Source organism: Heloderma suspectum, chromosome 6, assembly GCF_057233095.1.
Source record: "Heloderma suspectum isolate Gila_16-S chromosome 6, 16-S_ref, whole genome shotgun sequence".
Lineage (NCBI taxonomy): Eukaryota > Metazoa > Chordata > Lepidosauria > Squamata > Helodermatidae > Heloderma > Heloderma suspectum.
The window spans coordinates 7,859,760-7,887,603 of NC_139463.1; the positions used below are offsets into that span (position 1 = coordinate 7,859,760).

At 48.1% G+C, this 27,844-nt stretch overlaps 1 protein-coding gene across 1 annotated transcript in view; it reads right to left on the reverse strand.

The window, feature by feature from the left end:
• The window catches only part of NECTIN1 (nectin cell adhesion molecule 1), a 157,363-nt gene that overhangs the window by 20,469 nt on the left and 109,050 nt on the right, over positions 1 to 27,844 (reverse strand). The window contains exons 2-5 of the mRNA XM_084803580.1: positions 12,776 to 13,126; positions 9,771 to 10,073; positions 8,727 to 8,844; positions 2,540 to 2,569 (exon numbers count right to left, since the gene is read on the reverse strand). Of these exons, the coding sequence (XP_084659706.1) occupies positions 2,540 to 2,569; positions 8,727 to 8,844; positions 9,771 to 10,073; positions 12,776 to 13,126 (802 nt within the window). The remainder of the gene's footprint in view (positions 1 to 2,539; positions 2,570 to 8,726; positions 8,845 to 9,770; positions 10,074 to 12,775; positions 13,127 to 27,844) is intronic.

The window sequence follows — 27,844 nt, forward strand, 5'->3', positions numbered from 1 at the left end:
GATGGATGTAAGTGATGGCTGGGGGCGGAGGAGTGTTTAAAACCTGCCACCATATATCTTTTTGCTCTTTACGTACGACGACTGCCTCTTCCTGCTTTCTATGTAAGGGGGTAGATCCATGTTTAAAGATTCCTGCATTGAGCAGGTGATTGGACTCGATGGTCTTATAGTCCCCTTCCAACCCTACTATTCTATGATTCGATGATTCAATGACACAGGTCTACCACTGTCAGTCTGCTTTGGCTCTGAGGGAGACCACTAGCCATCTAGCCCAGTATTGTCTCGTCTGATTGGGATGTGTGAGAATTTTGTTCGCATTGGAAAAATTGACAAAAAACGCCCCACTTGCAACCCTGAATGTGAACATGGTTTGGGGGAAAAAGCTCACACATTTTCGAGCTTGGGATCGTGTCAGCAAAATGTGCCCTTTTTGAAAAATTGTCCACTCCAAAATGTGCATTTTTCAAGAAGGACACATTTTCACGCTTTCATTAATGGGGGAAAGCACACATTTTGGTGCATGTTTGGAAAAGTGCACTTTTTTCCTCTTCAAAAATGCACACTTTTCCTCTTCACCGGGGGGGAACCCCTCTCTCTTGAAGCGAAACAGGCATTGGGGTGGGAAAGGGAAAGCGTAGTGACCACAAAAATTGCTCATATGCCCATCCCGACCTCTGACTTGAGGTCTTTCTCCAAGGTCTCCAGGAGAGAGAGAGAGAGAGAGAGAGAGAGAGAGAGAGAGAACGCACGTGCATGTGTATAAGAGCGGGTGGGGTGTGTGTGTTCTTTTCCAGCCCTGCCATCTGGACTTCTTTCATCTTATGCTGCACTTTGTATCAGAGATAATTTATGCCAAGGCATTGCAGACAATTTCATACAATAGATTTATGATAGGCCTGATTTTTATTTGGTGCAATTTTGCATTGGCCTCTGGTTTAACGCAAATCAGTCAAGCTGAACCGAGATCTTTAACTGGAGGTGCTGGGGATCAATCCTGGAACCTTCATTTTTTTTAAAGGATCTACCACTGAGCTATGCTCTCCCCATTTTTATCAAGCAATGGGCACATTCTGACATGTTAGAAGAAAGAGGGAGGATCTCTGAGCCCAATTTAAAGTGCTGGTTTTGACCTTTAAAGCCTTAAATGGTTTGGGACCAAGTTACTTGAAAGACCGCCTGAAGTGCCACTATTTCAGAATTGAAGTCTTGCCCCCTAACCACCAGAACTCTTAAGTAACCCCCCTCCCCCAAACACACACCGTCCGATTTCTGACTTTTTAGATTGGTCACACCTCACTTTCGATATCTACAAAAGCTTAGGGGCTAGAAACTTGCTTTTATCAACAGCAGAGATGTGCAGCATGCTGAATTTGACAGACAGTGACAATTTCTTAGCCCTGGAATGAGACTTTTAATTTGCCGGATCTCCATGCAACACATTTTGCCAACAATATCCGTCTCACCTCTGTGTTAATGGTTCTTTGCCAACATATCGAGGACTAAAATGTTAACCCTATAGCATTACCCAAGAACAAAATGGGAGTAACTTGGTGATGAATCAATCCCAAAGTGTTTTGGAAAGTCATGGAACAAACGAACATAAACAGTCCTGTACACATGGGAAGAGAATTATGCAGTTCGCTCATTTTTAATTACCAATACAAGGTAAAGCAATTACTTTAGCTAAAGCAGTTGGGCGGCCCATAACTCAGTGGTGGAGCATGTGCTTTGCATGCAGCCCCAGGTTCAATCTCCAAAAAGCTCCAGTTAAAAGGATCAGGCGGCAAGCGATGGGAAAAGATGTTTCTCTGCCTTACGCCTAGAGAGCCATTGCCAGTTAGGGTTAAACAGACAATACTGGGCAAGATGGACTAACAGGGAGGCCTGGAATACAGCAGCTTCATAATTAAAATGTACATTATCTATTTCCCTAACAAAAAGGCACAGTAACCATAAGCAGAAATAACTCAAAATTTGGTTCCATCCATGGTAACAGCCACAGAACAAGTATCTATATCAGCAAGGACTTGAAGCAGAGGTGGGGAACCTCTTTCAGCCAAGAGCCAAGTTTCATTTTGGGGGCCACATTCCAGTGGTGGGTGGGGCCAAAGGGGTGTGGCCAAAAATACCAGCATTTTTTTTTTACCTCAAAGCTCTTACTGCCGGTAGCTAAGCTTTAGGAGAGGCATTTCAACCTTCTGGGGAACGAGGGAAAAAACTGCACAAAAATCAGGAAACCACAAAACAAGCAGTGGTTGGGGGAACAGGGGTGGATCCAGGGGGAGAGGGCGTGAGCCCTGAAAGGCCACAGTGGTTCTTCACCCCTGACTCAGAGACAACAGAGGCATTTATAACTCAAGCCAAACCACGTCAATTCCATCAACTGGGTGAAGACATTAGTAAAAAAGAATATAGTACACTTCTATGCGGAGGCTCAGAACCTAATTCTGGATGACTAAAGGGGAGAACATGGCCAACATCAGTCTTGCAAGTAAGCCTTTAAGTTACTAGTCCACAGGATATTTTATAGCCTGCTCACCTATTCATACCTACGGAAGTCATTGGGAGCCTGAAAGAAAAGAAAAAGGATCACTTTTGTAAAACTTAACTTGTTTTATTCCTTATTGTTATTGCATGCCTGACAAATTAGACAAGAGGAAGGGAGTCCCCGCCTCTTGGCCATGAAAACTCCGCCCCCTGATTTGTTGACATCTTGCTCCCTCATGGGACATGAAAACTGGCATTATCCTTTCTGCCTTGCATCCATGGTTGTTATTTTTAAACATCTTATTTGGGCAACGCCCATGCTGGCTAATAAACGACCGCCATTTTAAACCAAACATGCACCATAATCCATGAGCAGGATGTGACAGGACTCTCGCCCCTGGAAATGTGACACAGCTAGTCCCTTCTGTGGAATTCCCCATCTGCCCCACCTAGAAGGAAGTGAGGCAAGTAACTACCAGAGAGAGGGCCTTTTCTGGAGCGACATCCCAGTTAAGGAACTGACTACCTATTTTGGCACCAGGCGAATCCCTTTTAGTTCACCCGGGCCTTTTAAATAACATGCATACTCTGGGCTTCTCCATTATAAAATCTGTTTTTAATGTTGGGGTTGCTGTGAGTTTTATTGCATTATATGTTGCTTTTGCTTTTATGATTTTATGTTCCATTTTGTGCACATCAAAATTGTTTTTAATGTTTATTTATTATAAGCTGCCCAGAGGATTTTATGTTGTGGGGCAGCATACAACCGACACAAATAAGGAAAGTATAATCTAGTTGGAAGGTGCACTGCATTACCTGGGGGTTGGGGAAACGCATTATTGGCCCTGAACTGGGCCTACTGCTAAGAACAAAAAGTGCTTCCTCCCACTGTTAACTGGAAAGATTTGCCACTGTGTACAATAAGCAAGAGGGGTGAGAAGATCAGAGACGTTCTGGTTGCTTCTTTTGCACCACTGCTCCAAGGGAGGTGATGGTTTGCATCACTTTCTATGGCTGCTGCTCCTGGTACCTGCTAAAAAGTCCTTGTGAGCTGTGAATCAGCTGACTGTTTGCAAAAGCTGGTCTGGGGCAAAGGGGGAAAACGTCTTCCCATCCAACCTCCCCCTTTCCCCTTTCCAGGCCTGTCTCACTGCGCTTCACCCCTTGCACTCGTCACATAGCATTGATCTCTCTCTCTTGTTCTCCCTCTCGCTTCTCTTCCCGTGCCGCAACCATCATTCTCCCCTCCACCACATTCAAAAATGCTATAAGCGATGTCCCTAATTCACCTGTGAAGAGACCGCAGGAGATGGAGGACCCTTTGTGCTATGCTGTGACAACCCTCTCCTCTTGTGTCCATTCAGAGACTCCAACCGGAGCACCTTTCTTCCCTTTCAGTGACTTAATCCTAACGAGCAACCACAGAGAAGCCAGTGGGGTGAGCTTATGCAGGAAAGATGTGTGCATGTCAGGGATGCAAACCACATCGCTTGCATCAAAAATAAATCTGTAGCCGAGGCTTGAAAGAGAAACCTGGCAGGAAGGGGTGATGCTCCCTGCACTTTCCGTTGTGGCTGAATTTACACTCAACTGAGTTCATCGTGCAGGATCATAAATCAGCCATACATAAATCAAGAGCATGCAGCAAGGATGGCACACAAAGGCTGTGTGATGTTAAGCAGTGCTCAAAATCTTTGTTTTCTAAAAAGGAGAGTTGGAGCATCACACCTCACCTGGAAGTGGCCCTTTCTCATCTATTAACCACTTCTACCTGTGTTCATGTTGCTCATCACACTTATGGGGAAAAGGCACTCTGTGCATGTTCAGAGGTATTCTCATTATACTGTAAGGATGAGCTGGACTGGATTCTAAGATCAGCCCCTGAGGTTCAGCCCCCTGGCCCGCTGATAAGAGATGTTAGGTTGGTGGGTACTAAAGACAGGGCATTTTTGGTGGTGGCCCTGTATTAGTGGAGTCCCTTCCCTTAGGAAGTGTGTATGGCATGGCCCCATCACTGGTGATTGTTAGAAGAACTCTAAAGAAGTTTTTATTTCAATCAGCTCTTTATTAATTGTTCAATCTTGATGAAGTTTAGTGGTTAATTTTAAGGCATGTCATGCAGATTTTAACTTCTAAAAAGAAAAAAAAAAGATTCTTATGCTTCTTGTGCAATCACTTTGCACACTATCTTCTGAGGGCAATTGCCCCGAAAGTTGGTTTCTCAATCTTTAAGGGCACAATGATGCCTGTAGGCCTCCAAACTCAGAGGCTTACGTGCATCCTATGCATAGCTTTGCCTCCCTACTCCTCCCACTCTGCATTTTTGCTAGATGGGCTTTTGCAAACCAGAAGGAGGCTGGGGAGGCCTGGAGATCATATCCCAGCTTCCTCAGTCCCCTGCCTTCCCTGCCCACTGGGACGCCCCCTTTACCCCCTCTCCGAGATCGCAGGCATGGTTCTCTCCATGACGGCTGCGAAGGGGAGGGGGTGGGGAGTGCGAAATCCTGGATCTGTGGTCAGAGCGCTGTCTCCAACCTCAGATGCTGGAATCTGAATTATTCTATGCCCCCGCCCCCCAGACTCTGACTAGGGGCCACAGGATTGCTCCCTAAATCAATTAATCAAAAATAAATAAAACAAGTTCCTGGGCTCATCTGAAAATCAAATCAAGTCCTTCTGAGCAATGATGGCAACCCCTATTCATGCAGGACTAAAAAATAAATAAATCCCTCAACACCAAAATGAAGCCAAATTATCGGGGGGCTAGAGCAGTTGCCCTTATACGTGTCCAGGGCTCATCTCCCCACGTGTGCCGTACCATTGACAGTACTTCTGCATGGCTTGGAAAGCTGGGATTTGGCACAAGGGTATCAAACCAGACATTCTGAGGTGCCAGAAAAATCCGAACGCTAGAGATTTGTGCAGCTGTCCCTCAAAACGTGAGATTTCAAAGTATACCCTGGAATGGTCAAGATACTTTCACAGCACACGGAAAACTGAAACTTGACACAAACACTTACAGCACAATGCTATGCATGTTTAGAAAGGAAAAGGTCCCCATATTGGCTGGGGAATGTTGAGAGTTGTAGGATTTTTTTCTTTGTACACATGCATAAGATCGTACCCTTAGCCTTACATCCAATTAATTAAAAAAGATCTGAAAGGGGGTGGAGGAGGTGGCATTTATAGAACGGTGACCAGATTCTCTCTGGCAGGAGTGGCTTCCACCTTACGAAACACCAAGGTAATTATGCTTCGCATGATGCTGTAGCTTTAGCTGGCATAATAGTATAATTGACCCTGAAGCCTAAAATGGCATCCATGCTGCCAGCTCAATAAAATCCACATTTAAATCAGCCTTCCCTGATCAGATGCTTTCCAGAGGGGGCAGACTACAACTCCCATCAGCCCCAGCATATACGAAATCAGAGCAGAGGCCCAACTAGCCCAGTACTGTCTACTCCAGGCTTGCTCAACCCGGTGGCCACAACACCTATCATCCCCACCCAGCATGGTCATTCTTCTTTCATTATCTCCTCTTCCAGCCAAAGCCAAAATGAAATGGTGTGATCTGACACAGAAAGGAGACGGACATTCGCTTAGGGCAGCATCACCATTGTTAGATGTATTTTTTTTCCTGCTGGCAAAGGCTGGTTGAATAAAAAGTTATCTTTATCAGGCAGTGCAGATTTGAAAATTAAAATAAAATGCAATAGATGAGCCCTGAACTCTGTCTGCATTGGTGATCCTGTTCCCCAGGGGCCTTGGCTTATGCCTGGATCTTTTAGTTCAGCTTTCCCCAACTTGGTGCCCTCCAGCTGTTTTGGACTTCCAACTCCCAGCCGCCCCAACCACCATGGTCAATGGTGAGGAATGCTGGGAGTTGTGGGCCAAAACATATGGAGGGATGCTCTATCCATCCCGCTGGTTGTCCAAGCTAAAGAAGAGATGCAATCAATTTGGGGGTCTCCCTCCTCTGCCCAAGTAGTTCAGTAGCTCATTCTATCGGTCTTGTTCTCATCATAAACAACAGGTGAAGTAGGCAGCCTGGGTCTGTGCTGTATCCACTTTCAGACTAAATGTGGGGGCTCACAGGATTGAATGTTCTCCAGACGAAAGAGAGCCAGCGTGGTGTAGTGGTGAGAGTGTTGGACTGGGAGCTGGGAGATCTGGGTTCTAGTCCCCACTTGGCCATGGAAGCTCACTGGGTGACTTTGGGCCAGTCACAAACTCTCAGCCCAACCTACCTCACAGGATAAAATGGAGAGGAGGATAATGTAAGCCACTTTGGGTTCCTTTATGGCTGTGAGAGCTGGACTATAAGGAAGGCTGAGCGCCGAAGAATTGATGCTTTCGAACTGTGGTGCTGGAGAAGACTCTTACGAGTCCCCTGGACTGCAAGGAGGTCAAATCAGTCCATCCTAAAGGAAATCAACCCTGACTGCTCATTGGAAGGACAGATAATGAAGCTGAAGCTCCAATATTTTGGCCACCTAATGCGAAGAGAAAACTCCCTGGAAAAGACCCTGATGCTGGGAAAGACTGAAGGCAAAAGGAGAAGGGGACGGCAGAGGATGAGATGGCTAGATAGCATCACGGATGCAATGAATATGAACTTGAGCACACTCCAGGAGAGAGCGCAGGACAGGAAGGCCTGGCGTGCTATGGTCCATGGGGTCACGAAGAGTCGGACACGACTGAACGACTGAACAACAACAAGAGGAATAAATAGATACATGAATTTAATCATATGCAATGAATGAATGGATGGATGGATGAATGAATGAATGAATGAAATAATCCCTACACACAGAAAAGTGATACTAGGCCTTGAGATGCTAGTTTTCTGTATGTGATTTTTTTTTTTTTTAAATGGAGGAGCATTCAGTCCTGCAAGCTGTAACCTGCAGTTTGGATTGCTACAATCCAGACACTGGATTACCACCCCATGTCTGTTCTTTGTGAGAACTAGGCTAGTTACTCACTTGCCCACCCAACTCCATCCAGGTTATCCCAGGTGAACATGCTTGTGAGTCACCCACCGGCTGCTGATCAAATCTGGCTGCCACACAGAGACACACACAGATGCACACACAGCCCCCTCTCGATATTGCCAGCCAGAGATGCTCATTGGGGTGGAAAATGATCTCCCTGATTCAGTCTCAGTTGCTGAACGAGGATGAAGGAACATTACAAAAATAAAGAAGAGAGAAGATCTGCGGGTGTCAGGAACGGGCAGGCTTCTGGGATCTCCATGGTTTTTTCACTCAAACCTGCAGGTCCGCCAAGTGGAGTCAGGTGCAAAATAGTGGCTAGGGGTGGAGTGAATTATTTACTGCTCTCCATGGACAGTAAATTGAGTTGCTCTGGATCTGAGTTACTAACTTACTGAGTAAGCTGCATTACTACACATCAGAGCTTCCCACAACCTAATTTTATCTTTGTGGGGAACCTTTTCCTTGTTGCTATTGTTAAACAAGCGGGAGTCAGAAACCATTGTCGATTTACTGCAAATCATCCAGTGATCTAGGAGTAGATCCCCAATCCACATTTTGTCCACCCCTGGTGTATGTAGCTACTCTGAAGTCTACCATGGGTCCAGGTGGACTTTCCTGGGACCACAGGTTATGTTGCTGCGTTAGGGGTTTGTTTGGAATTGGGTTCATGGAGGCTGGTGGCTCCCATGTCAGTGGGGCAGCCGCCCCACTGACATCGGAGCCACCAGCCTCCACTGAATTGGTTACGTAGCACAGGTTGCAGTCTCACATGATTACCCCATAGGGCCAGGCCCCGTTCTCTCTGAGGTGGTATGCCTGTGTCTGGAGTGTACCACTTCAGACTGGACATGGGAACTCAAACACAAAACAAAATCCTACACAAAAACATGTAGTGCATGAGGGGGAAGGCTAAGCTAGCCTCCAACTCCCTGATATGCTAGTTTTCTATGTACAGAGCATTTATTTATTTATTCTTACACACAGACACATTCAGTTACATGACTCCCCACTGTAAAACCTGGTATGGTTACAGCCATGTTGCAGGTTTCCAGGTTCTGGGAGCTCTAGACTCTGCCAGTTATACAAGATCTGGGAGCAACTGTGTGGCACCTTGAACGAAAAGAGTCCTTCCTCTGTCTGATCTGCTCCTCGCTCTTCCTCTCCCCACAGGTTTACTCTGTACTGAGAGCTACAGGGAAGCCCTAACAAGTCAGCACAAGGGTGCCGTGGACAAGTACTTACAGCTTCCACTGATAGAGGGTGGCCGGAGGGTTGGCATCAGATATACACGTCAGTTTCACATCCTTCCGGTTGAGGTACCAGTTTCCATCAAAGCCATCAATCCTCACTTCAGGCTCATCTGTGAGGAGGATGAGAAGGAGGGGGAGGGGGAGGGGGAAGGGCAAGCAGGGGAGAAGGAAGGGGAGAAGCAACATCAGAGAGGGTGAGGGAAGAGGTGGGGAGCAAGGGAGAGGAAGGAAAGACCAGAATGAAAAAGGCAGTGAGTGAAAGAGAACAAAGAAGAGAGGGATGAAGAGAGAAGGGTACAAAGACGGCAAAGAGGAGAGGAAAAGAGGTGCAGAGATGGATGAGGGAGGAGAACATATGGTCATTAATATTTATTCTCTAGGCCACCTCCATCCAATGGATAATTTCTATAGAGTTGCTGGAGCAACTGCGCTCATCACAGTAGGAGATGGTTGTTCACCAGGCCTTGTTCACCTTCTCAGGGGTTCTTCGCCCATTCTAGAGGGGACATCAAAACACGTTCTGCAGGTGATTCTACATCTGCCTGCCTACCTATCATTTAATGATATTTCTGAATCGCTTATATTAAAAGAAAGGTCTAAGTGATGTACATAAATACAGTGCAGGATCATAAGTAAATACCGTATATTATTACTGTATACAGAAGATAGTATTACCTTCCTGGGAATGCTTGTTGGGAAACAGTATGTTTTCAGTAGGTGCTAAAAGCGAGGAGGGTTGGCACCTGTCTAATTTGCTGCAGCAGGGAGTTCCAGAGAGTGGGCGCTCTGACACTAAAGGCCCTATCCCAAGCCATGATGGATTGGATCTCTGAAATCTTGGGCACCAACAGGAGGGTATCTCCTGAGAGCAGCAACTGAACAGGCAGGTACGGGGTCAGGCCATCTCTTGAGTAGCCACCCTTGACTTAAGGCCTGCCTTTGCCCAAGGAAGGGCAGAAGTTTTGCCTCTCCAAGACATTAGCTCCACAGCTGGTAACTAATGCTGGGGCCACACCCTCCCCATCTCCCCACTTACACAGCACGTTGAGGGTCATGCTGTCTGTGAAGCGGTCCCACTGGTAGTTGACCACGCACATGAGCTGCTGCCGATGGGCCTCCCGGCTCGGCAAGAGCCGGTACCGGCTGATCACCGTGATGGTGCCGTTGCCATTGCGGATCTCCTGGAACTCCGCCTCCCCCTTCAGCTTGGTGTCCCAAGTCACAGTGCTTGGGGGCTTCCCGTTGGAGGATGTGCAGGTGGCCACCAAGATCTTCTCTGTCATGCCTGCCCGGGCGATCAGTGGGCTTGTCGTGCCCTCCATCCGGTTTGTCGGCTTGGCTAAGAAAAAGGGGAAGGGAGAAGAAGGTGAGAAAGAGGGAAGCGCTATGGCATCAATGAATTAATTAGATTAATCAGACATCAGCAAGTTGCTAGGGGAATTTCGGCAAAGGGCAGCCTAGTGGCCCCTGAATTCCCTCCAGATCCAGAAGTGGTTCAAAATCAAAGTAAGAACATAAGAAGAGCCCTGATGCTGGATCAGACCAAGGGCCCCTCTAGGCCAGCAGTCTGTTCACGAGGTGGCCAGCCAGCTGCCCACGGGAAACCCGCAAGTAGGACACAAGTGCAACAGCACCCTCCCGCCCATGTTCCCTGGCAAGTGGTGTAACTTCAATGGCTCTCTCCAAAAATGCACTGGGGTGCCGGTTTCAAGCAGGTGTCAAGTCCTTACTACTTTAGATGTGACAGTATGGAAACAGTGCTACAAAGACCTGCACGATACATATGGTTACCCACTGCACTCTCAAGGCCTCCGATTAAGGGCCCTTCCTCTCATGCCCTTGGATACCCCCAACCCCTGTACCACAGCCACCGTGTTCTGCACGTGGTAGCCAAAGGGAGAGGGTTTTTATGATAGCCAATTCCTGCACTTGGAGGGAGAGAGGGAGAGAAGCAGAGAAAGAACAGTGGCAAGGCTCGAATCCAGACCTACACCCTCCCTCCGACACCAGCTGCAGAGGAAGCCACATGGATGCTTTGTGACTTCCTCCTGACATTCGTTTTGGGACCTCAAAGGAAACGGCTTCTGAATAAGCACCTTGTCTCCCAAGCTTCCAAGCCACACCCTTGGGAAATAGGTCAGCGCACCAACCCTGGCCACAGCAGCACAGTGCAGAAGCGAGGCAGCAACCTGCCTGCCTAGTTTATGTAACACCGCAAGGCATCGTGGAATTTAATGATGACGACGATGATGATAACAACAACAACAACAACAATAACAACAACAATAATAATGAAAGCACAGAATGGGTTCTCATGTGGCAGTTTGCACCTGGATACAGATTCCCCCTGTCCATGGCACGCATCAGTCTGGAATCCATTTCTTTACTTACTTCTTTACTTAGTTCTTACTTAACATTTTGAGGCTGCTTTTCCAGTGGCAAACTTCCAGGCGGTTTGCAGCAGACTTAAAGACACACATTCCAGGAAGCTTCTGTGTTTCGCTTGCTTCTGAGAACAACAGGGATGGCATTTACTGCAGCCCCCGACATGGGGAGACCCCCCGTGCTCTTCCACAGGTCCTGTTCATTTCAAAGGGACTAGGACCAGAGACTTCCCTAGTGGGTCTTGCCCTCAGGGTAATGCAGATCTGTGGGCTTGCCTTAGTTTTTGGCCACAGCTCTGCTGTTGGTGATGAGGAAAATCTTAACTCTCAACTGCAACCAAAGGAGGGCTCTGGGTAAACACAGACCATGATCATGAGAACGCGCCAGGATTCGGGCTGAGCCAAAGTTGCATGGGGGAACATTTTCTGTGCAAAAAACTGAGATTCAGGAGTCCAAAGATGTTCTGCAAAACACTCCTTCCCCCCCAAAGGACTTTTTCACACAATGTCTCTATTGCTGCCTGTTTGCGTACATTTTTTAAAGAGGGTTCTTCTTGCAGTATACATGATCCAGCCAATCAGGGATGCCATGGCCAGTGTGAGGACATCATGGCGCCACCTAGCCAATCAACGGAGCTATATGATGACTTCATGAAGTTGTATCAGGGTGAGGGAAATATTTCCTACCCTCACTATGAATGGAGAACAGTTTTGCTCCATTTAGCAGCCCCCCGCCCAGGAAATTTACTGCCAGAAATGAGGTAGGCAGGTAGGTAGGTAGGTAGGTAGGTGTGTGTGTGTGTGTGTATGTTTTACTGAGGGCAAATGTGTTTGCAAAATGTGCTTTGCCAAAATGTGGGGACACATCAGAAACTGAACAAGCCTGGCCTAGAGACTTGGCCCAGACAGGAAGAGCGGGGCCCCTTGGGCGGCTCTGCCATAGCTGGCCCTTTGCTGAAGCCTCCAGACAAGGGGAAACAGTGGTACAGGTGCTAGTAACCTCTAGACTGGACTACTGCAATGCGCTCTATGTGGGGCTGCCCTTGAGGCTGGTCCAGAAGCTGGAGCTAGTGCAGAATGCAGCAGCTCAGCTGTTGTCAGGAGCTGCCCCTTTTCAGCATGCAGCTCCTTTGCTGAGGGAACTGCACTGGCTGCCTATTCGCTACTGGGCCAGGTTAAGGTTTTGGTACTAGGATACAAAGCTAAACAACTTGGGACCAGGGTACCTGAGGGAGCGCCTTCTCCCCTCTCAACCTGCCTGGTCACTGAGGTCATCGGAGGGCATGTGGGTGGTGGTTCCACATGGACATATGGCCCAATCGACGTTCACCTGGAGAAGAGCCTTCAGTGTGGTGGTCCCTTTATATGGAACTCCCTGCCTCTGGAGGCCAGGCAGGCGCCAACACTGTGTTGCTTCTGGAGCCTCCTAAAAACAGCTCTATTTCAAGAAACCTTCCTTAACCGAACAGCCAAGTTTTTGTTTTAATTAATTTTAATATGGTGTTTTATTATTTTTAACTTTGTACGACTTTCCCTCTTATTGTTCACCTCTCCGGAATCTGTTTAGATGTGGAGCGGCATATAAATGTTGTAAACCAACCAACCAACCAACCAACCAACCAACCAACCAACAGGAGGGACTGCACAGGCCACTTACCCAACACGGTGAGGTTGAGCTGATTCTCCCGATTGCCGGTGGGGAACGTTGCGAACTCGCAGATGTAAACGCCTTCGTCCTCCAGCTCCAGGCCCGACAGCCGGATGGTACCATCCGTGATGGAGGGGTCCCGGAAGGTCACCCTCTCCTTGTACGGGGGCAGGATGGAGACACCCATGTTGGGGTTGAAGATGGCCACGTTCTGTTTGGAGCCGTTGGTGGCCTTCTGCCAGGTGACCTGCGTGATCTTCACATTGGGGAAGGGGTTGGTCAAACTGCAGTGCAGGATCACGTCGGTCCCAATGTAGCCCGAGACGGTATCGTTGACCAGCACCATCTGAGCCCGCAGGCCTGCAATGAGGGCAGGAAGAGGGGTGGGGTGGGGGAAAGCAAGGAATCCGTCAGCCAGTGGCAGGGAATGGCCCTTGTTGCTGGGATTCCAGCAAGCCGATTGTCCAATTAATTCTCCCTGCTTGTAGCTGGGGAGTAGCAGGTTCCCACAAGCCCTTGTAAATACAGCTCACGGCTCCATGGAGAAATGAGGGAGAGGGAGAGGGAGAGGGAGAACCTATGGGAGATGACTTCCCCCTTCCCAATAGATATTTTTCAAAGTGCATTTTAGTTTTCTGAGCCTCAAGGAAGTTGACACAATGATTAAGCAGGCTTGCAAATAGTTCTGCAAAGGTACCAGTCCATATTTGCTGCTGGCTGCTGACATCCAGCTGTGTTACGCATCTGTGGCTAAACGAGGGGTGTGGGGTACAAGGGGAAACTTCTGTTAAATTCCCCTGCCTGGTTGCCTAGAGGAAATTCTCCGATGCCACTGGCAATCAGGCGAGTGACTCTACCAGCACGGTATAAATATCTAGATAGGCCAGTTCGTACCTGCATGTACAGAGAGTGTTGGCTACAGCATCTGGTGGTGACTTGCATGTGTGAATGAGCCATCATGGATTTAACACTGCTGGCAGAATTCTTGTGTCACTCCGCCTCAAACGCAGTGCTTTTCAAGTGGCGACACTGCACAGCTTCAGTTTTTAGTGAATGAGTGTTGAGCAGTTCATGATGAGAAATCAAGTGAGGGGTGTCCATGTATGAACCATTTCCCATGGACTGAGTGAATAATCAAGAAAAACTGTGATGTACATGCATATGTGAACCAAGAACTATATGGAAGACATACATGTGTGTATATGGAGCACTGGGTTTTAGGGGCAACTTCCCAAAACTTCCAGGTTGCTCTTTCTTTCAAAAAAGCATGCTTCTAGCCCTTATGGCTGGGAGGGTAACCTTAAAAATGTGTGTATAGGGTGCCTATGTCTGCAGCCTTCCCCAATCGAGCCCCAACCAGATGTGTTGAACTACACCTCCCACTATCCTCAGGCAGCCATGGTCATTGGCCATGCTGTTGTGGGTGATAGGAATTGTAGTTCAACACAGCAGGAAGGGGCCAGGTTGGGGAAGTTTAGCCTAATGGGCTTCCCTTTGACTTCTAAGGGAAGTTTCCCATGGCCCAGGCAGGGTGTTGGGATTTCAAAGCACTACAACAGCTGTATACCTTATGCCTCCTGAATACTAGGAAAGCAGAATGAACCATTCAAGAGAGTAAAAATGGCAGAATTATGCAAAATGTGAAAAAAATCATGCAAATATGCTTAATATGCAGAATTTACACCCAATAAAACCTTACAGCACAATCCAGTGTTTACTCAGAAGGAGGTTCCACCAAGTTCAATGCAGCTTACTTTCTACTGTGTTTAGGACTGCAACATTAGGTGGTTAATTGCATGAGTTTTTGCTGATTAATCAGTTAATTAGACACTGGCACACACCCGGTGTTCAGGGAACCAGATTATGTTCTGGAATTTGAGGGGCGGGGGTCCTTGTTGATGGGTTTTGTGGCCAAAGGAGCTTTATGCTGAACATTGGATGTTTCTCAATCATTGTCATTATTCTATCTCAGGTGAAGCCTTTGCCACCTTCTACTAAGGCACAAAGACGTCTCTCACAAGATAATCAACATTTCAATTCAGGCTTTTTTTTCCTCCTTCAAATTTCAGCTGCTGCGACTCTCCTTAAACTGCATGTTTAGAGATAACACTCCAATAATTATACAGCTGGTATTTATATTTAAAACAGAGCAAGATGGGGGGGAAAGGAAGGATGTTAAAGGCGCAGTAGAGAACCAGAAAAGCGAGTCCTCCCAGAAAGAAGCAGCGTGGGGTGATGAGGAAAAACTGAAACACTATAGAAGGGAGGTGCAAAGCCAGAAAGAGAACAAAGATTGATGGCAAACATGGGAGGGGGGAAAATATGAGAGAGAGGGGTGGTGGTGGAAGACCGGGGGGGGGGGGCAGGCAGAGAGGAAGGAAAGGCAATTGGAGTGGAAATGCTGTATTGAAAAGTGAGAGGAACAGGGATGAATGAATCCATCAATTTCGATTTCTCTCAGTTTCTCACTTTTCCAATCTTAAATTCGGTTTGTCCTCAACTTTTGAGAATTTTTGTGCACATTTCTCTTACTACACGCATTAAGATATGCATTTTCTATCCATTTTTGCCTAATGTACAGATTTTTACAAGCAATTTTCTTATATAATGCATTTATATTGTGAACTGTGAATTTTGAAGGATAATTGCGTTTCCGTTCACATAGTGTTTCAAAAGTGTGAAATTAGGTAACTTCTCATTAAACTGTGAATTGAATGATTTTTTCCCCATCCCTAGAGAGTAGGGTAATGGTTACATGAGGTCAGGAAAACCTCTTTGCCCTGCTAACTGGTGTGGCAGTTTTCAACATCTCTGCCTTCCACATCTGTGTTTTCTACTGCAGAAGCCCTGTGCACTGCAAAAGATTATGGGATGTGTTTTCAGGCACATCCTGAATTCACAGGATACACTGGATAGGTCTGCTGGGCCAAATGATCATCAGCCCTGATGAAAATGAGATGGCGTTTTACAGCACCACCCCACGGCTGAGTGCTGTAGAAGATCTGTAGCAGGCAAGCAATCTGCATAGAGAAAAACTTGCTTGCCCTTACTGGTGTTGTTGAGGAACCCCTGAGAAGCTTCCAAGGGTCATCAGTATTTTCCAGAACATTCTGGGAAAACCACTGATCTAAGGCAACAAGGGAAGACAAAGTTGGCTATTAACTGGCACTCTAGCTAGGGACGAATGAATCTGTCAATTTCAGTTTTTCTCAGTTTCCTCATTTTTCCCAATCTTAACACTGGTTCCTCCTAAACTTTGAGAATGTTTCCAGTCTTAAACTGGGTTTGTCCCAAGCTTTGATACTTTAAAACAAACAAACAAAACTTTGTTTGAAAACTCATAAGCACTTTTGTACACACATTTCTTCTGACCCAGCCATTTTTTTTGCGTGCCATTTTGCCTAATATACTGATTTTTGCAAACGGTTTTAATAAAATAATGCATTTTCAACATTATTTTCACTAATGAATGGATTTTTATGTGCACCTTCCCCTAATTTTGTGTGCATGTATTGACTGATTAGAAAACTCCATTGCAACATTTGGAGAAATACAAATTTTGATGGATAATAGAGTTTTGGTTCACGTAGAATCATATAATACTAGAGATGGAAAGGGCCATTTAGGTCATTGAGTCCAATGCCCTGCTCGGTCCAGGAATCCAGTTTGAAGCAAACCCTGACAGATGGCTGCCCGGTCTCTGTCTGAATACCTCCAGCAACTGAGAGCCCACCACCTCCTGAGGCAGCTGGTTCTATTATCTGACTGCTGTGACTGTTAGGAAGTTTTTCCTGATGTCCAACCAAAGTCTTCTTCATGGAACTTACTGGTTTTGATTCACATATTGGTTCAAAAGTGTGACATTAAGTAAGTTCTTTAGGGCACTGCCATGAATTGGAATAGGTTGCATCCTGCTAAATTGCTCCCCGCCCCAACCCATCATTTCTACTCACAACTGGATAAAATTCAAATGAATTTCCAGATGGTCACAGGAATGCATCAAGATGGTTGAGAGAGATGGAACGATGACCTAAATCAAACACTAGGTGCCCTGCTATCAGTCGCTGATGCAAACAGGGGAACTCCCTGCCTCCAAAGACAATGGCATCCATCCCTATTCCCCCCCCTCATAATTTACTACTTAGCATATATTATCTCATTAGATCTTACCACAATCTTGTGAGGTAGACCAGTATTATTGCCCCTATTATTGCCCCTATATAACAACCTCAGAATAAATGCTTGCAAAGACTGGTCCCTCTGATCAGCCACAGAAATGCATTGGTGTACAATGGGTCCTGAGAAATAAACTTCTCCTGCAGGCCTTGGTACCTGCCATGCATTTCTGAATAGCCATTGCAGTGCAGTGGCAAAAGTTGGGTCCTGCGCCATATTTGCTCCCATCCCTCAGCGCCATCCTTGTTTGCGGAGAAATCAGCAGAGTTTCTGAGTGGCCAGAGGGAAATGCTGCAACGGGCTGCGTTCCTGCACCCTGCTTCACGAAAACCTTGTCATTCTGAACGGCTGTCAAAAGGCAGATGGTAAGGCAGAGAAAGCAAGCCTTGGTTAAAGTCCTATAAACAGGGCTCATCTGAACGGCTGAAGAAATGAACTGGAATAGGCTGGGGTCACAGCCAGTCACAGGTGCACATGCAACGGTTCCAGGTGTTTGAGGGCCCTTGGGCAAGGCACCCTCCACGGGCCCCTCCCTCCGTGAGTCGACCTTCTCACTGCCATGCTCACCAGCTGTTGCTGCTGCTCCTCCTCCTCAGTGCTCCCACTTGCTTGCTTGGCAGGCAGAGAGAGCCGGGGAGCAAAGTGGCCGTGGCGTCTCCTGCTCCTCCTCCTCCGCACCAACATCTGGGCCGGAGCAAGAGGCAGGTTAGCAAGCAGGTTGCAGTAGCGAGGAGGAGGAATCATAGAAGAGTAGGGTTGGAAGGGGCCTACAAGGCCATCGAGTCCCACCCCCTGCTCAACGCAGGAATCCAAGTCAGAGCATCTCTGACAGATGGCTGTCCAGCCTCGTCTTGAACGCCCCCAGTGTGGGACAGCCCACCACCTCCCTAGGGAATGGGTTCCATTGTCGTATTGCTCTAACAGTCAGGAATTTTCTCTTGATGTTCAGCCGGAATCTGGCTTCCTGTCACTTGAGCCCATTATTCCGTGTCCTGCACTCTGGCATGATCGAGAAGAGATCCTGGCCTTCCTCTCTGTGACAGCCTTTCAAGTCCTTGAAGAGCTCTATCCTATCTCCCCTCAGTCTTCTCTTCTCAAGGCTAAACATGCCCAGTTCTTTCAGTCTCTCCTCATAGGGCTTTGTTTCCAGTCCCCTGATCATCTTCGTTGCCCTCCTCTGAATCGTCTCCAGTTTGCTTGCGTCCTTCTTAAAGTGGGGTGCCCAGAACTTGACACAGTACTCCAGATGAGGCCTAACCAGTGCTGAGTAGAGGGGAACTGCTACTTCCCGGGATTTGGCAGAGCAACTCCAGGGGGTTCTTGGGCCCTCAGCAAATGCCCAACCATGCTGATCCTTGACACCAGGCCTAGACACAAAACACTAATTGGTGGGTACACAGACATGTGCACGCACCGCACCCCACCCCCATATGCACATGGATGTGCACACATCCCTAAGCAAGTCTTTCTCAAACTCCGGCTATAACAACCCGCTGGTGATGTTTCCATCTGCAGCCTCCTCCTTCACCACCCCTCACCTGTGCATGATTGATCTCAGATACAAGCCCAGCGAAACCTTCACAACGTGCAGGTGCCATCTGGTGGCCATGGCAGTGCAACAATCCAGCCAGAACACCTGCCCATTCCACGGAGCCTGCTGGCAGCCCCTGTCCATTGCAGACATCCCTGCAGCAGTACAGGCAAAATGCGAGCACGAGGATGTGGGCATGATGGAGACGCCGCCCCATGTTTGCCATTGCTAAACACAATGGCATGGTGGCACCAGGACTCGCAGGGATGCAGCATCAGCATTTTTTTTTTATTAGCAGGGATGCTGGGATTATGAGCCGCCCCCCTCAATCTTTCCTGCTTCCTCTGACTTTAGCTGCAACCCTCACAGTAGTTGGCGCACGGGGGGGGGGGGCGTATTTTTCTCAGGGAACAATATATTGTTCCCTGTTGCATTACAAAATATTTTGGGGTGGCTTGGTCCTGAATGGGCAAAGAAGACCCATTTGCTTCACAAAAGACCTGCTCCTGATGGAGAAGAAAACAGCTAGAAGTGGTTTGCTGATATGGCGCAACACAGCCGCCTGCTTTTCTGGACTCTCCTCGGAGGCGTGCCTATGAGGTCTGTCATGATGAGCAACTGTGCTTCCAAATTCACCCCTAGCCGCTGACCGAAGACACTGGGGAGAGAGGGGCATGAGACGCGCAGCTCTCAGCAATGGTGGAACTAAGGAGTCCTGAGCCAGGCCCATTTTGGCACAGGCAATGGAGATGACAGCGCAAATCCATCTTCTTGGGAAAACTCACCCCCACCCATGACCACTCATTTCAACTCCGCACCATTTTGCTCGATGATTCTCTCCGTTCCCAGCAAATACGCGCTGCAAGGTAAAAGGGCGATCAAACAACCATCCCAGCCGGTGCGGCGTTGTGTTTCAATGCAGCTCTGTTTACGCTTCAAAGTAGTCCAAGGCTCTGTGGCCTAAGCACTTCAAATAAAATAAAATAGAATTCTGCAGGCCAAATCCTGCACCAAAAAAGAGAATGGAATCCCATGTATAAAGTATACAAATAGAGCCAAAATGCACACTTTTACTTAAGCAGCATTTATTCAGGGTTTGCTAGTCATGGGGAGATGCAACTAATTCTGTAGGGCACAGGAGTTATGTTGGGATATATTACTTCAGCTGCCCTCATGTCCTGGCTTTTGAAATTTCAGCATGCACTACCCATCCGCTTTCAAGCCTGTCTTTGCCTCCGTAACGACTAGAAAATTGATTCTTCTTCCTTTTTAAAAAATAACATCCTCATGAAGCTAAATTATCCACCTAGTGTCACATTCTTCCTGTGCTCCCCCAGATACGATAGAAAGTGTGGGTGGATAATGCTGGCTATCATCTCAGAAAACAGAAGGATTTGCTGACAAGACTTCAACTTGTGGTTGCAAGGGGGACAGGGGACCGTGACCCTACCTTGCCCCTCTCCATGACTAGACAAAGCAAAATAAACCGCGCAAAATAGCAGAAAGAAAAAAGTTGCCAGTGCAGGGTGGGATTAGCAAGAACCTTTTCCCTCCTGCCTTTTTTTTGTCCCCAAATCCCATCCCCCCATTAAAAGAAGAAAAAGTATCAGTTGACTCCAAATTGGGGCTGCACACAATTACACTGGAGTAAAGAGACCTATCACGCTTACACTGGAGTAGAAGAATGTTTAGTTTGGGCTCCTGTTTGCATCCCTTGCACAGGATTTGTCTTCTAAAGAATTTGGACTGACCGGTGAGGAAATTCTGCTTTGGGTTTGGTTTTGTGCACAAACTCTTGTAAGAGAGCATGAGGGGCTTCAGCCAATGAGCAGGGCCTGTGGACATGAGCGCTGCCAGAGTGTTGCCGTGGTGGCACTCAACGAGAGCCGAGACAGCGGCCATCTCTAACGCACCGCTCCTCCACTCCCTCTGCCCTGCCGGGGAGCAAAGACTTTTGCTCCAGATCCACCCGCTCCTGTAGAAGGTGAGTGAGCGCCTGCCAAGCATCCGAAGTGTTTATGGCTCCCCCGAGCATGTGGCAACTTGCAGGCTCGCAGGCACTGTCACGTAGCAGAGGGCCTGGGAACAGCCTCTCCGGGCCTGGCTTCGCCTCGCCCTCCCAGGCTTTGGGGAGATGGCGTTCAGGCGCTGCTGCATCCCCACCCCTCTTTCTTGACACCCGGCCAGGAAAGCAAGTTGATGCAACCGCTTGTTCAGAAGCATCAGCAAAAGGCTCTCGACTCAAAACAGGACTGGCTGCTCTGAGGCTCAGGAAAGGGCTCCATGGCCACTGAAACAGCTCTGCAAATGCGTTCATGGACTCTCCTGGCCCCGAAAAGTTTTACATGACTGCCTGGCCATGCCTGGGTGACACTTCTGCTCTGATCTGATGCGCGTGCTGTCGTTGTTAGAACAGTTTAATCTCGTTTTTTTTCCTGCGGGATCTTATGATGCTGTTTTACTGACCACCGTAAAGTGACCTGGGAGCATCATTTATCCTGAAAGGCAGTTGAAAAATGCACAAACAAAGTGAAATAAAAGAAATAAAATGACTCAAGCGGCTCTATTCTTATGGCTCTGACAGCTAAATGGAACCTCCATGTTCAGAGGAAATCTACCACTGAATACCAGTGCCCGGCTTGTGGGCTCCCCAGAGGTGTCCAGTTGGTCCTGGTGGGAAGCCAGATGTTGAACTCGATGGATCTTTTGCTCTGATCCAGCAGGGCTCCTATATTCCTATGTATCTATGCAAGTCCTTTGTGGAACACTGGCAAACTGGGGGGCAGGGAGGGGGTACCTCCCGGATGGCAGTTGTTACTTGTCATGGGCACCAGACACTGTGGGGTTCCCAAACAGGACTCCCGTGCCTCCCCCCTCTCCCCCAAGACAACTGATCAGGGAAGGGAAGTACCGGCCATTCCACCCTGGAGTGTTGACACAGAGGCTCCTGATCTTCCTGGCCTATGAAGTCAGGTGATGTTGGGGCCAATTGGGTCCCACTGAGGGATATAAAGTCTTGCCCACTTGCTGCTTTCTCTCAGTCTCGCCAACTTGTTCCTGGGGAGGCTGCTGTTGCTGCTGGTAAGGGTAGGAGGGCAGAATATTGAGCTGGAACAATTAAAGCCTAACAGAAGCAGCCAATTCATTTATTAATCTATTAAATAATTCTAATAACAAAGGTGTTGTTCTTTACGTGCCCAGGCCCTTGCCAATCATCCCAGTGCCGCTGCACTCAGCGGCCAGAACTCTGGAAGGAGGGAGCAAGTTGGCTTCTTGAAGAGTGGTTGGGCAGCTAGAAAACGGCCTGCACGTGTCTCCCCCGCCCCATTTTACTTAGATAAAAGGCATAGAGGCATTTTGGAAAACACATGCTGAACATTCAGAGAGGGGGCTTGGAGTATTCCTGGGGGCGGGGGGAGGCACCTACAGCCTCCCTCCCTATGCACTTTGGTTAAGGCTGTAGCCCTGTATAAATATCCGGGCTCCTTGGAGATACTTTGCTTGCAGCTGGCACAGCGAAGGCTCACCTCCTCTCCAAGGATGCTAACACAAGCTGCATGCCAGCTGAGAAATGGGCCCTGCAAAGCAGCTCACCCCTGCCAGGCTGGCTTGCAACAGCCGACATCAAGCTCTTGCATGCCCCAGTTCTCAAAGCAACACATTCCACACATCGAGACTGCAGGGGAGAGGGATAAGAAGGATGCAGCCGCCACTCCGGAAACCAAACTTCCACGCAATGCATCTGAAACACATGGGCCTCCCTACAGGACCATGGGGCAGCCACTGCCTAGCCTGCAGGATCTAGGAGCCAGGAAGGCATGGGATGGGAAGAATTAAACCCCGCGTGAGAATGCCAATACTCTGTCCCCTTGCAGCAGGTGTCTCCGGGTCAGAGAACCACAGGAGTGACAGCAAGGCCAGCTCAAAAACACCTTGGTCCCTATTCGTAACTCAAAACACACTGAGATAATGTGGCACAGTGGTTAGAGTGCTGGACTAGGACCTGGGAGACTCAGGTTCAAATCCCCACTTGACTGTGACACGTGCTGGATGACCATTGGCCAGTCACTCTCAGCCCATCCTACCTTGCAAGGTTGTTGTGAGGATAAAAGGCAGTGTGCAGGTGACTTGAGCTCCGTGGAGGAAAAGTGGGACATAAATGTGCTAAAAAATAAATAGAATCAGAATATGGCTCGCCTATCTCGGGAGGACCACCATTCAGTTCAGAGATGCCACCCGCCCGATGGCTCTACACATCATTACTGTACCCCTGGGCCTGGTTCACATACATGAGCACAATACTTGATTTCTCTACATGTGATAACCAGCAGCAAAATGTGTGAGCCTTCTCTACTAAAACTGACGGCATTACAATCTGGGATGTCCCGTTCACACACGAAATCAGCCACCTCTCATCGTCAGGCCATCGAACGATAAGAATGTTTATGTGACTAGCCTTTGACGACTGAGATTGGATGCTTTTCCAGTCCCTTGGCCCACCGTGCAGGGAATCCCAAGGAAAACCCAGTCATCGTGGCTGCTAATCGGACAGAGGGAGTCTGAGTGTGTGTAAGGTCCCAGATCATCCACTACAAAGACATCCCCAGCAACATGTGTGCGTTGCAGGCTGCACTCCTAAACGCACTTCCCAAGGAGTAATGCCTAAGCAACATGGTAGGACTTACTTGCAAGCAAACCTGGACAGGCCAGTGCTGTTAAATGTGTGAGATGGAGGACTGACGCCGCAAGGCTACCCACGCATGCCATGTCCAGTGGGGCTTGCACAGGACCCACAACCTAAAAGAACGAGGGGGCAGGATTCCCAGCATCATCTCTCCATTCCCAATAGTTGCTTTCGCCTTGCTCACAAGGGGGTCCAACCAGCCAGCAGCACGCTTAGAAAAATTAGCCCGGCACATCCGAGCATGCCAGGCTGAGCTCCTCTCTCTCTCTTTCTCTCTCTCTCTTGCATTTAGGGCCAAGAAGCCGCTGAGTGCTGGAGACGCGCTGGTGCCAAGCCATCATTAGCCGAGACCTTGGCCTTCCTCCCTCCCTCCAGTTTTGCATTTGAAGTGGTTTGCGTGGCATGCCTGTGCCAGAGGGACCGGCTGGATCTTGCAACTGTGGCGCTCTTTGGCACCTTCAGAGGAACGCCAGCCGCCCTCCGCCCACTGTCTGGGGTTTCCATTCTGGGAAAGGGGGGTGGGAAATGGACAATCTGCCCCACCCCAAGAAACCTCGTGTCCCAAATCTCACAGAACGGCCGCAAAGTTGGCGCGATTTGAGCGAACGGGCTCGTTTTGCATAGCACCTGCTCCAGGTTTGAGCTTTTGCAGAATGATGATAAGCTGTCGGGGCCAGAAACGGGAATCTCTGAGGCTGGCCCTCAGCTGCTCCTTGTGGCAAACTGCACAAGGATGTCAAGAAAAAGGTTCCCAGACCTCGGAGGCCTTCCCAAGCTCTGGGGCGAATCCATCTACACAGCCAGCCCATTGGTTTCCCTTGACCTGGTAGGGCAATAAAACACACGCACACACACACACACTCCACTTTTTGGAACACTGGAAGCTGCCTTCTGCTGAGTCTGACCCTTGGTCCACCTAGCTCAATACTGACGACAATGACTGGCAGCAGCTTGCCAGGTTTTCATGCAGGAATATTTCCAGCCCTACCTGCAGATGCCGGGTGAACATGGGATCTTCTGCACGTGAAGCATGCGCTTTGCCACTGAGCTGCAGCTATCATCATTATCATCATCTAGTTCAGTGTTGTCTCCATTGACTGGCAGCAGGTCTTTTGGGTCTCAGACTGGCATCTTTCCAAGCCCTACCTGGAGATGTCAGGGACTGAGCCTGGGGCCTTCTATTTGCAAAGCGGGGGCTTTACCACTAAGCAATGGCCCCTCCCAAAGCCCAAACCTGAATCAGGTTTGGGCTTAGCCTGAATAACACTGAACCTCAACCTCGTCTCTCAGGCTGCTACACTCGACTCAGCCACATCTCTGATTCCCCCTCCAGGCCCTGCCCCCGGAGACGTGACACCTCCTGCTTCTCACCCTTCGAGCTCTCTAGGCTGCACTCAGCCTAGCATCCCCAGGAGAAGCATTTGTCAAGGGGTGGTGAGCCACGTCAGGAAGGAGAGCATGAGCCAATGTGGAGCAGCTGAAATAACATTGGCCAGGGGGATTATCAAGGGAGCGTGGCATGTGTCACCGTACCTCCACCCCGCAAGTGAATACTTAACACTCTTTTTCTTTTTTGCACTGACTGACTGTTCTAGTCCCCACTCGGCCATGGAGCTCATGAGGTGACTTTGGGCCAGTAATGGGCTCTCAGCCTAACCTACCTCACAAGGTCATCGTGAGGATATGGATGGGGGTTCATGTGAGCCACCTTGTGTTCCTTGCAAGAGGAAAAAAGGTGGATATAAATGTAATAAATAAATAAAATACATTTACATTTCAACCAAAATAAGAACCTAAGAAGAGCCTTGCTGGATCACGCCAAGGGTCCATCTAGTTCAGCATTCTGTTCACACAATGGCCAACCAGCTGTTGACCAGGAACCCACAAGCACATCATGAGTGCAACAGCACACTCCTGCCCATGTTCCCCAGCAACTGGTGTACGTAGGCAAACTGCCTCTGGTACTGGAGGCAGCATATAGCCATCAGGACTAATAGCCACTGATTCATGCATTTGACCTCTCTTATTCCAAAGGAAATCAACCCTGAGTGCTCATTGGAAGGACAGATAATGAAGCTCAAGCTCCAATATTTTGGCCACCTAATGCGAAGAGAAAACTCCCTGGAAAAGACCCTGATGCTGGGAAAGACTGAAGGCAAAAGGAGAAGGGGACGGCAGAGGATGAGATGGCTAGATAGCATCACGGATGCAATGAATATGAACTTGAGCACGCTCCGGGAGAGAGCGTAGGACAGGAAGGCCTGGCGTGCTATGGTCCATGGGGTCACGAAGAGTCGGACACGACTGAACGACTGAACAACAACAACAATTCCAAGCTTAACATAGGAAAATAGGCTCAAACCAGGAATATCTCTGCTTACACTTTGTAAACCACCCAGAGAGCTTCGGCTATTGGGTAGTACGGAAATGAAATGAAGTAATGAATGACTGGATAAATAAATAAATAAATCCACAGGTACAATCTAGATTCAGGGATTTCTAAGGTCACGTTACTTGCTCTTCCCAGGCTTGGAAGCCTAAACCTTACAGCCAAACCTTGCACCAACATGTGAAATCTGAAACCCACAAATTCAAAACCCTAGCGGAGAGACTCTTAGAAATGGCACTGGCTTAAACAAACAACCCACACCTCAACGGTTTGATCAGTTCAGGAGGTTTTTTTGTAAGAACTGGGGTTTATTTCCTTGCAAAACAATTATCGGAGCGAAGTGTGGCAGCTTTCTTCTCTCTCTCTCTCTCTCTCTCTCCTTTTAAAGAAAAAAGAATTGTTAAGTCCCACACCCCCATAACTGCTGCAAGAAAGGTGGTAAACATCAACCAAAATTAGCCCTGAAACCCAAAATGTGTTATTAAGTAATTGTTAACTAACCATTATATATATATATATACACACACACACATACACACATTGCTCTTCCTAAGAGCAGCTGACATATGGTGCCTCTGGCATTCAGAAACTGCTTAAATCCAGATTTTAACAACTGAAAGTTACCATTTCCAGGCTGTTCTCTGAGCCCCAGAAATTCCCTGGCTCCTATTTTTAACGATCGGATTAGAAAAATTATTTCCACGTAAACGCACACCGACTTGGGGCTGTGAGCCATCTTGGCGCCATGCTCAAGCTCCCTGTTCTACATCCTGGAGTCAGCCCTGAAATGACCCATGTGTATATGTGTGGGGTGACTAGCAAAATCTGGGGTGAGTCAAGAACAATGGCTGACCTTGATGTATACAGCCGCTGAAATTCAAATTCTCACCACTCAGTTTGGCTGCACTTGCCGCTTGACAGTGAGTCACCTCAGAAGCTGTTGTGCGAAAGGAACTAACAAACAAACAGCCTGCTGGCTCTCCCAGTCCAGTCAGAAGCAGTTGGGTACAGTGATATGTCCCTCATTTACCCCTGCCCTAACCAGCAATATTCAGTGTCAGAATGCACTTTACTGTGGTAGGCTATAGACATAGAGCCAATGAGAAGCTGTAGTTTTGCCTCTCTGCCTAGCTTGCTGCCCTCACCAAGCCTCCAAGCAAGCCAACACCTGGCTTTTGACCAACCAACTCGAGAACATAGTGATTTCAGAACCAAGTTAAGGCCTCTTTATTTCCCCAGGTTTTTTTGATCTCCTTTATTGGTTTTATCTGACTTGTTGTATATCATTATGCTGTCTGAGAGATGTTTTGCTTTTACTTATTTATATGTCTATTTTATTATTGTGTTTTTATTCAATTGCATTGAAAACCAGCCTATACATTTGACTGACGGACATGGCGTAAATCCTAAGAACTCACTAAATATAAACAATATACTCCATCTCCATCGCACAGTTGGGTTTTATGAACTGTCAGGCTATGCCTCTGAAGCCCAAAATTTGTAGTCTTGTCCAGGAAGTCCCTGGGACGGATCCCCCTATTCCCCCACCTTGGCTTCATGGGCGATGTGCCTTGTTCCCCCTTCTCGCATCTTCCACAGATTGGATTGAGCAACTCTGTTTATTGCACCTGACAGAGGCAGGAGAGATGCAAATTGCCCACTTGGAACTTGGAGAGCAACAGCACAGCTCAAACAGGTGCCCCGACTACTCGAGCTGAAAGAGTTGCACTCCCGGCACTTCGCTATCAGGAACTAAGTACTCATAAGCCTCACTTCCTAAGCTCGCTAGATGATCTCCAATCACTAGAAAGAGGAGATTTATGTTCTCAGCTGCCACAGCCGCACATCAAATCAATGCCTCTTTGTTAGGAGGGAAGCACGTGGATGCGGTGCTGCTTTCCACAACTTCCCACAGGCTCAAGCTGTGGCTGATTTCTCTCTCTCTCTCTCTCTCTTATTCCCAGATAACTCATCCCACCAGCCAGCTCCCTAAGGCACTGGATATGGTGCTGAAACATCTCCTCAGCCTCACCGCTGCTGCTGTGCGAGATGTGGCAAGAGAACATCTTGCTAATGGATGTGTCACAGGGTTCAGAGATATGAAAAAGGTGGCAACGCAAGTGACTCAGAGCTGAGCAAAACGGGGAAGGGAGCAGCCTGCAAATACACCCCCCACTGCCCCTTTCCCAAGCCAAGCAATGTTACTAAAGAATTCCCCCTAACACACCTTTTCTCCTAACACATCTGTGATGGAAGGAAGTCCTCTCATCCCTGTTGCACCAAAGGGAGGTAAGTTGC